We start from the raw sequence: 9,493 nt of genomic DNA, 5'->3' as shown, positions 1-9,493 counted from the left end.
CTGAATAAGGTTAAGCCAAGCGATCAGCCGATATACTTTTTTTTAATATTTGGCAGTACTTGGCATTGAGGATGTCAACTTGTTCTCTTTTTACATTCATTCTTTGTTTACGTTTTCTCCTATATGATGACATTTTCAATCGTCAGATTTGACATCCTTAATGATGTTTATGGGGCCTATCCACTTTGTGTTTTGCATGTGACCTAACCTTCTATTAGTGAATCCTGAATAGAAGGTTAGGTCACATGCAAAACACAAAGTGGATAGGCCCCATAAACATCATTAAGGATGTCAAATCTGACGATTGAAAATGTCATCATATAGGAGAAAACGTAAACAAAGAATGAATGTAAAAAGAGAACAAGTTGACATCCTCAATGCCAAGTACTGCCAAATATTAAAAAAAAGTATATCGGCTGATCGCTTGGCTTAACCTTATTCAGTGAATCCTGTGTATTATTATATGGCGAGCACATCTTGTTTACTATTGAGTTTTGATAAACGTCAAAATTTGTCAGTGTTAGAAAAAATGGTCGATTGACACAGCAAAATGATTTTTTTTTCTCTCCAGTGTAAAAAACACCCCCCCCCCTTCATTTTTCAGGATTCACTAATAGAAGGTTAGGTCACATGTAAAAACATAAAGTGGATAGGCCCCATAAACATCATTAAGGATGTCAAATCTGACGATTGAAAATGTCATCATATAGGAGAAAACGTAAACAAGGAATGAATGTAAAAAGAGAACAAGTTGACATCCTCAATGCCAAGTACTGTCAAATATTTAAAAAAAAGTATATCGGCTGATCGCTTGGCTTAACCTTATTCAGTGAATCCTGATCATTTTTCTTATTTATGAATCCACAAATAATATTTTTTTCCACCCCGAAACTCTGTAGGAAAATAGATGACAAAGTTGTACTCTGTTTATAGTGAGGAAAATTGCATCAGTTTTGTTTTATTGGTTTCAATGGTTCGTTTTATCTTCTTATTATTTTATTTACTTGCGAAAAAAAAAAATAAAATCATAAGTGCAGATAAAAAACGTCTTTTGGAATGAAAATTAAAGATTTCCGCGACTATTCCGGAAGCGGAATAGAATATCAAACCTTACTCTCCTGCAAATTTTTACGGGAAAAGTACGCGAACAGACCAATTATGCCAAAATGTTTTTTTTTATCGGATTCAATCGATTGTATATTTCCGATTTTAGTAATGTAATCGCCACATCGGATCTTGTTATCATTTCTTCAAATTTTTCAATCTTTCATTGCCAACAATTAAGAAATTAATTTAAGACAACTATGGGCGAGGAAAAAATTTCCAGTGAAAATGTTGAAAAAACAGACGAAGAACAAATTGTACTGCCTCAAACTGAGGCAACAAAGGTGTTTACTGTAGAGAGTATCCTTTTCACAAAAAATGGCCCAAAGGATTGTGGGCATATAACCTATAAATCAATTTAAACTTTCACTTCAATAATAGATGAAGACATTTTCCTTAGCTAGATTAATATTTTCAGTTTTGCACATGATTAAGGAAGCACAGCAACAGCACGGCTTGCGTCATGGTGATTATCAACGTTACCGTGGATATTGCACCAGGCGTATACGTCGTTTGCGCAAAGCATTGGCATTTCCCCAGGGAGATAAGAGGCACTTCAAACGACGCGATGTTACTTTGGCACAAGTAACTGGAAAACGAGCTGATGAACGTTTTATACATATTCCACTTATAAGCGCAGAGCGCTCGTGGTCTTATGCTATGCAGTTAAAACAGGAGTCCAATACGGAACCACGAAAACGCTTCCACCTTATTAACAAGTTGAGAAAAGCTTGTATCTATGCATTGCAGTTACAGGAATTGTGTAATGTAAGTGAACATACATACATGGTTGAATATATTTCAATGTATTTATATTTGTCGTATGTAGTCAGATGCATTTGACGCACGAACTAAACTGGAATGTGAGGCATATGTGGCCTGGATGCACGGAACTCTCCATTTTGAACTGCAGCTATGGAAGACAGCTGGCGAACAATTAAAACGTGCTCAGGTAGTCTATGAGAACTTAGCCAAAGCTTTACCCGACGATGAGCAGGAACTGTATAGAGCAAAAGTAAATGAGTTTACCCCAAATTTGCGTTATTGCGCTTACAATATCAGTGGAGGCCGTGCAGCTGGCGCTAATATGGACGATTTACTTGAATTTAGAGCTCAAGGATTACTTGAAAACTTGGACGATTTGGTAAACCAGACTAAAACGGAAAGTAGCGAAGGTTTACAGACAATTGACTGGCGTGGCAGAAAGGTTACTGTGCGCCCCGAAAAAGTGCGATTATTTTTGCTCAGCGCACAGGAATTAGACAAAAGCCTTGAAAAGACTTCAAAGATTGTTGGCAAGATTGAGCTCATAGAGCGCACACTTATGGATTGCAAGGATGCAATACAAGCTGTAAAGGAAGAAATTAAACAAGATCCAAAATTGCGATCATTAACTACAGGACAAACAGTTTCAGGTGTTCAATACTTATTGGCTTACCTTTCATATATTCGTCATAGTCGAACTTTGCAACGCAATCTTTGTTTAGTAGACCAAGCAAAATCTAATTTTGATGATCCCAACCAGAAGTCTCAGATAGGCGCAGGCGAAGGAAAGCGAGTGCGACCACAAGATTTGACACGCTTATACGAAATTATTCTCCAAAATGTCACAGAAATGCAACAAATTACGGGAATGGAGGAGGACCAAAATTATCAATTGGAAGTTGAAAATCTGGCGCTTACATTTAAGGCATTCCGCTGCTACTACATCGCTCTAACCTTGGTTGACATGAAGAAATGGAAAGAAGCTGTAGCTCTATATGAACGCTCTTCTAAATATGCGTCAGAGGCTCTGAAGGGCAAAACTAATGGCGATTTTCAATTGGACAATGATCTAAAGAAGCTTATTTCGACGATTGATAGTTGCAAGTTTTCTGCCCACGCTTACAGTGTATTGGAGGAAGACAACAAAGACGATCCTATTTTCACTTCCAAATCACAAAAATCAACGAAATCGTTATTTGAGCGTCTCTCCCAATACAAAGAAGATCAGTCGTTGCATACAAAGAATCCGAATGTTTTTAAAATGGTTCCAGAAATGGAAGCCATTCCCTGCAAACCACTGTTCTTTGATTTGGCTTTAAATTATGTTGAATTCCCATCTTTGGAAGATAAACTACAATCTCCAGGAAAGAAGGGAATATCTGGTTTCGTTAAAGGGTTCCTAGGATGGGGCGGCAACAAGTAATTTATTTTCAAAAAAATTTGTATTTCTATGTACTTCCGTGTATGCGCGGTATAATGGTGAAGTGAACAAATAAATATATTTACGAGTTTTTCAATTATTTGTTACATATTGTGGATAAAAATAAACTAAAAATATATGTTCTTTTTTTCTTAATATATTATATATATATATATATAAATGTATATATATATATATATATATATATATATATATATATATATATATATATATATATATATATACATTTATATATATATATATATATATATATATATATATATATATATATATATATATATATTTATTTATTCGCGCTACCTATCAAGATCTTTCAAGTAAAATGGAAAGTGAAAACTAGAACACAGATAAAAATGGTATCACGATGTGCAAGGGAAGATGAGGATGCCATCTACTTCCCACCATCGAATCAGCCAGATCGGTTCAATACTCTGGGATATCTCTGTGGAACAGGTCCAAAATTAACCTCTTCTGCCATCGTTGAGAAAACTACGACATTCAAAGGCGGATTTTAGGACTGAAAAAATATTTGTGCCAATCGTCGATATGACATATTTTCTGTTGTGTTCTAGGGCTCACTTTCCATTTCGCCTCTTGAAAAAACTGGTATTAGTCACACGAATGAGTATACCCGATATCTGGAAAATGAGCAGAGTGCTCCCGCTACTGAAGCCTGGATGGAACCCGATCTAGGGAGTCGTTCAGACCGATCTCCGTTATAGGATGAACCGCTTGGCGCTGGGCCTATCGAAGGCCACAAATATTAGAGATTTTAAGATATCTGCCGCCCAATATACAGCCACATTGTTCACTACAGATACGCGTAGGGTGAATAATGAGCTGAATGTGATAGTCCATTGAGAAAAGATTCCGACCATGAAGTGTCGTTGTTGACGCTTGCGACTCAGCCTTTAAAACATGAAATGCCATTTTATGATTCGTTGAGCAACTAAGTGTTTTTGCAAATGAGCATAAATGGTCGTATTCTACATTTTGAGCAATTCTCACGAGGCTCACATGGATCGCAACTGAATAGATGACGCACACACACATAGCTATCATTCAAAATGAGCGTGATTTGTTAAAAAATGGAAGTAAGGGAGCGGTGTTTAAAAAACCCACCAAATCTTCAACTAGCCGACCACAATTTAAAATTTTCTCTAAAGACAAAATTTTGATATTTCTCTAAAACTACTTTTTCAAGTTTTTTTGCCTGTTAGGGCGAAGATCATAAAATTGTTTACAAAAATATTCCTATATTGAAAGAAAACGTGTCGCGTTTCATTACCACGACAGAGAAATGCCAAATCCTGGGTAAGACTTTTTATAACAATCATTGTATAGCGATTCCCTAACTGAATCTGATGTGACTGAGGCACTTCATAAGCCAGTTCATACCAGTCATTTATACCTACGACTTTCACTAAAGTTTTTGCTGGCATTAACCACAGATGTCTAAGATCTCTTCCAAGGAACGGAGTTAAATTTTTGACTAATTTTATAAATGGATGTCTTAAGCAGGGATATTTTCCAGACAGTTTTAGGGAGGGAAAGGTCATTGCCATTACGAAACCAAATAAACCAGCGGATACCCCGTCATTATACCGCCCAATCAGTCTATTGTCGTCTATTCGTAAGGTACTGGAAAGGGTAATTAAGGCGACCGACTTTGTTAAAGATAATAATATTTTACCATCTCAACAGTTTGGGTTTCGCAGAGGTCACAGCACTGTGCACCCCTTAGTTAGTGTAGCGAATATAGCCAAGTCCAATTTGGAAAATCAGATCTCTACTGGCATGGTACTGCTTGATATTAAAGCTGCTCTTGACACTGTGTGGCATGATGGATTAAAATTTTAAACTCATACGATACAATTTTCCGAACCATATAAAACGAATCATTCGAAGTTTTCTAAGATCACGGATTTTTAGAGTTCATATAGGTTCCCTAGTATAAGACCCTACCCGTAAGACGAGGGGTAGCCTATGTCGCTAGGGACAGTTTGGTGATGGCAGTTGTCGACAAGGGAGAAGAACAGGGCTACACACCTAAGAATAACTAGAGTGGGATAGTCAATGGACTGTCATCAGTATACTGGTATCTAGGCCGATACAGGCTAATTGCCTTCGGCGATCAACGCGCAATTGAAATGTATCGTTGTGCGCTAAAAAAGATTGGTGAGATCTGGCCAGGTGCTGCACTAGATTTAGCATGCTTGGATACCAAGGATTCCCTCATATCCTGAAGCGATACTTGGAAGACTAAGGGAATGTAATCCCAATCTTTCAACCACTGACTGGAAGATTGGTAGATCGGATGAGGGTGATGATGACCGGAGACATGCAGTATTCTTACTAAACTAAGGCTGTCTCGAAGACCCCAACAAGTCTGAAGGGGTTGAATCCTACGGATTCAACAAGTTGAAACGGAAGGTCTATAGAAGCGGTGGGGTTGGGGAATCAGGAGACGACTCAGCAGTTGTTGCTGAACACTTGCTTGAGGAACTATCGACCACATCGCTAAAATATGGCAGAAGAAAATTCCCCCTGCCACAACGAGGCAGGAGGGGATGGCATCGAACCCGACAAGACCTGTGTGGGTGGGTCACAAAGTTGAACTGGGCTCAAGGTGTGCGCCAGCGGGGAAGCACGGAACTGAGAAAGTACTTCGACAGCAGTAGTTAGTGAAGAATCTAGGAGAAATCGTCCACACCGCAAGTGCCCAGTGTCCTGGGGAAAAGTGGTTCCACAGCTTTCTCAGCTGCCCCTGCCCCGTACGGAAGCTCATCATGACAAGTTCTAACGAATCTTGTGAGGATGAACTCCTGGTGGAGTCAGAAGACGAGGCTAACACAACAGTTTCTACAGATAAATCTCCACCATTGTAAGGCCGCTTCGGCGGCACTAAGGGTCCTCCTGATGGCAGGGGGATTTGACGTGGTTCTTTTCCAGGAACCATGGGTGTGTGGAGGAATGGTTCGTGTACTTAGAATTCCGGGATTTAAACTTCTCAAGGGTACGGGGAATGGGAGACATAGAGCCTGTATTCTTGCAAAGAGTAGTCTAAATATTTTTCATCTTCCGTCGCTAAGCAGTGAAGATTTAGTAGTAGCCAGCCTTGAAATAAAAAACTCAAATTACTGGCTGGCTTCCCTATATATGGCACACGATTCAGAGATGCCGCATTCAACCCTTAAGTCGCTGGTTGAAGTCGCTTCTGTAGGGAAATAAAAGCCTCAATGTAGGAAGTGATGCTAATGCACATCAACAGATATGGGGAAGTTCGGATGTCAACGAGAGGGGTGAGCTGCTTATCGAATATATTATAAGTTGCAATCTGGCGATTTGTAATAAAGGGGACAAACCGACCTTCATTACTAGGAACAGGCAGGAGGTGCGTGATATTACCTTTGCATCGGAAGATATAAGTGGAAGTATATGCGACTGGGAAGTGTATGTATGTATTATATAAATTTCAGCCTTGGAGAAAATAATGAAGTAGTGGCTTAACAGAAGAAAGGCGGATTGGGATCAATTTCGGCACAAATTCTGCACGTCTATCCCTTCTAGACCAATAAAGGAAGTGGAAACTATGGAGCATATAGACATTGTGGTCAAGCGAATCACGACGGCCCTGAATGACTCGCTTGTGTCAGCATGCCCTAGTGCCAAGCCAAGAAGCAAACAGCGACCGCCATGGTGGACCCCAGAGCTGGTTAATCTAAGGAAGTACTGCAGAAAACACTTCAACAGAGCAAAAGCCACAAGAGCACCACACGATTGGGACATCTTTAAGTCTGAGCCAAGAAAATATAAGGGCGAGCTGAGAAAGGCTCAGAACAAATCATGGGTAGAATTCTGCAGCTCCGTGGAGGATACATCTGAGACCTCTAGGCTAAGGAAGATTCTGTCCTCGAGACCTATTACGGTTGGGTATATTCAGAAGTCAGAGAATGTATGGACAATGTCTAGTGAGGAAACGCTAGAAGTACTCGTCGATACACATTTCCAATGGACAACTTGGCGCCGGAAGAGGTTGTCACTGGTCTGCATTCGTCGGGGGTTATTAGGGAAATTGTGTCTGAACCGAAAACCCTTTGGGCGATTAGAAGTTTCGACTCCTTTAAGTCGCCAGGCCCTGATGATGTATCACCGGTTGAATTACAAGCTGTGTCTGATAGACTGGTTCCCTGGCTTAGGGAGATATATTCTGCTTGTATCAGAAGTCATATATACGTGTGGGATGGAGGGACACGAAGGTCATCTTCATTCCGAAAGCAGGAAAACCCTTCCACACGAAGGCGAAAGATTTTCGTCCTATAAGTCTGTCATCCTTTGTGCTGAAGGCTCTTGGGAGGTTTATAAAAACATATCTTAGGACAAAGATCCCTGGAGATCGCATGTGGCGGCAGCAGCATGCATATAGTAAAGGCAAATCCACTGAAACAGCCCTTCACGACCTAGTCGGCTACATAGAGGGTTCTCCCGCTGTCTTGACATTAAAGGTGCTTTCAATTCTACCGCAAGCATCAATGCTACCGTAAGAAACTTATTTACTAAAGGATGCATTATGGCAGGCTTGGGATCTGTGGATTTAAAAAGATGGGTCAGCAGAGGAAATCCTGAAGGAGGTGTATTGTCTCCTCTACTTTGGAATATAGCCCTTAAAAATATATTATTGTCTCTGGGAGAAAAAGACGTAAAAGTGGTCGCGTATGTTGATGACGTGGCAATTGCGGTTAGGGGAAAGTTTTCCAGCACTTTAAGAGATATACTTCAGGAAGCTCTACGTGCAACAGCAAAGTGGGCTACCGAAAGTGGACTAGATATAAATCCGTGCAAGACAGAAGTAGTTCTTTCCAGATACAAGTAACCTACAGTGGAACCTTGGGTGGAGAGAATGTTCCATTTACAGAAAGCTCAAAATACCTGGGTGTTTTGCTGGACAGAAAATTGAACTTCAAATCCAACATTTTGGAAAGGGCAAGAAAGTCCACTCTTGCCCTATACACCTGCAAGAGAGCCATTGGCAAAAGTTGGAGGTTTAGACCGCGTGTCATGCATTGGGTATATACTGCAGTTGTCAATGCTATATGGTGTTGTGGTCTGGTGGACGGTGCTTCGAAAATATAGCTACTGCTCAATACTTAACCGGATCCAAAGGATGGCTTGTTTGCGCATCACTGCTGCATTAAGGACGGCACCATCTGATGCACTGAATTTAATGCTACATCTTATGCCTCTGGACATTGTGGCTACCCAAATTGCAGCGACCACTGCCGTGAGGTTAAGGAAGCTTTCTCATTGGTCATGTGGCGGTTAAGGGCATTGTGTTATCCTTGATACAATATCCGATATTCCAGACAGTGTGGATTACATTCTACCTGAGCAGCTTTTTGATAAAAATTACTGTACCACTATTCCTGATAAACTGATTGGAACTACAATATCTCTGGTAACAGAAGACACATAGACTTCTATGCGGATGGTTCCACACTAAAAGACCAGGTGGGCTTTGGGGTGTACTCTAAAGATCTAGATCTGGTCATATCGAAAAGGTTACCTGACCACTGCAGTGTGTATCTAGCAGAGATCCTTGCAATTAAGGAAGTGGTGGAATGGCTAAGATATAATGTCATTACGACGATTGACATAAATATCTTCTTAGACAGTCATTAAAGTCCTGGTGAATGTATTTCTAAACACAAAAACCGCCCTCGACTGCCGCAGTACTCTCAACAAGATGGCTGAACAGTTCAAAATTCACCTGTTCTGAGTGCTGGGCCACAGAGATATCCCAGGGAATTCTAAAGCAGACGAACTTGCGAGACTAGGAACTACCTTACACACTCCAGGGACACTGGAATCTGTGGATATGCCTCTTGTAACATGTAAGCTAAGTTTTCAGGACCAGGCCCGAAGGGCAACGAATGATAGATGGTCACAAAGAGGGGGCTGTGAGCATTCCAAAACTATGTGGCCTCATCTAGACTTGAAGAGATCTACTGCTTTGCTGTCATTGTCTAGAACAGACGTCTCAATCATTGTGTTCGTCATGACAGGTCTCTGTCTAATCGGAAAACATGCTGACAGACTGAAGGTTGCCAGCAACGACGCAGAAACTGTAGGGACATCAAAGAAGAAGAAGAGACTATAGAACAACTTCTGTGTGTGTGTCCCGCA

At 40.5% G+C, this 9,493-nt stretch overlaps 1 protein-coding gene across 1 annotated transcript; it reads left to right on the top strand.

Annotated features, from left to right (window-relative positions):
• The first annotated feature begins 1,223 nt into the window (after nt 1-1,223).
• Nucleotides 1,224-3,386, top strand: LOC106094486 (signal recognition particle subunit SRP68). Its single transcript, XM_013261713.2, has 3 exons — nt 1,224-1,404; nt 1,523-1,872; nt 1,934-3,386. The coding sequence occupies exons 1-3, from the start codon at nt 1,305-1,307 to the stop codon at nt 3,290-3,292; spliced, it is 1,809 nt and encodes a 602-aa protein (XP_013117167.1). The 5' UTR covers nt 1,224-1,304; the 3' UTR covers nt 3,293-3,386.
• The last annotated feature ends 6,107 nt before the right edge of the window (nt 3,387-9,493 follow it).

The sequence above is a fragment of the Stomoxys calcitrans genome, chromosome 1, assembly GCF_963082655.1.
Source record: "Stomoxys calcitrans chromosome 1, idStoCalc2.1, whole genome shotgun sequence".
Taxonomy (NCBI): Eukaryota; Metazoa; Arthropoda; class Insecta; order Diptera; family Muscidae; genus Stomoxys; species Stomoxys calcitrans.
This window is presented reverse-complemented; position numbering and strand designations above follow the sequence as displayed.

What these genes read in the sequence shown, in the direction of transcription:
- LOC106094486 (XM_013261713.2), top strand. Translation starts at nt 1,305, where the DNA reads ATGGGCGAGGAAAAAATTTCCAGTGAAAATGTTGAAAAAACAGACGAA. An exon ending in AAAGGTGTTTACTGTAGAGA is followed by an intron (nt 1,405 to 1,522) that starts GTATCCTTTTCA and finishes TAATATTTTCAG; the next exon opens with TTTTGCACATGATTAAGGAA. An exon ending in AGTTACAGGAATTGTGTAAT is followed by an intron (nt 1,873 to 1,933) that starts GTAAGTGAACAT and finishes TGTCGTATGTAG; the next exon opens with TCAGATGCATTTGACGCACG.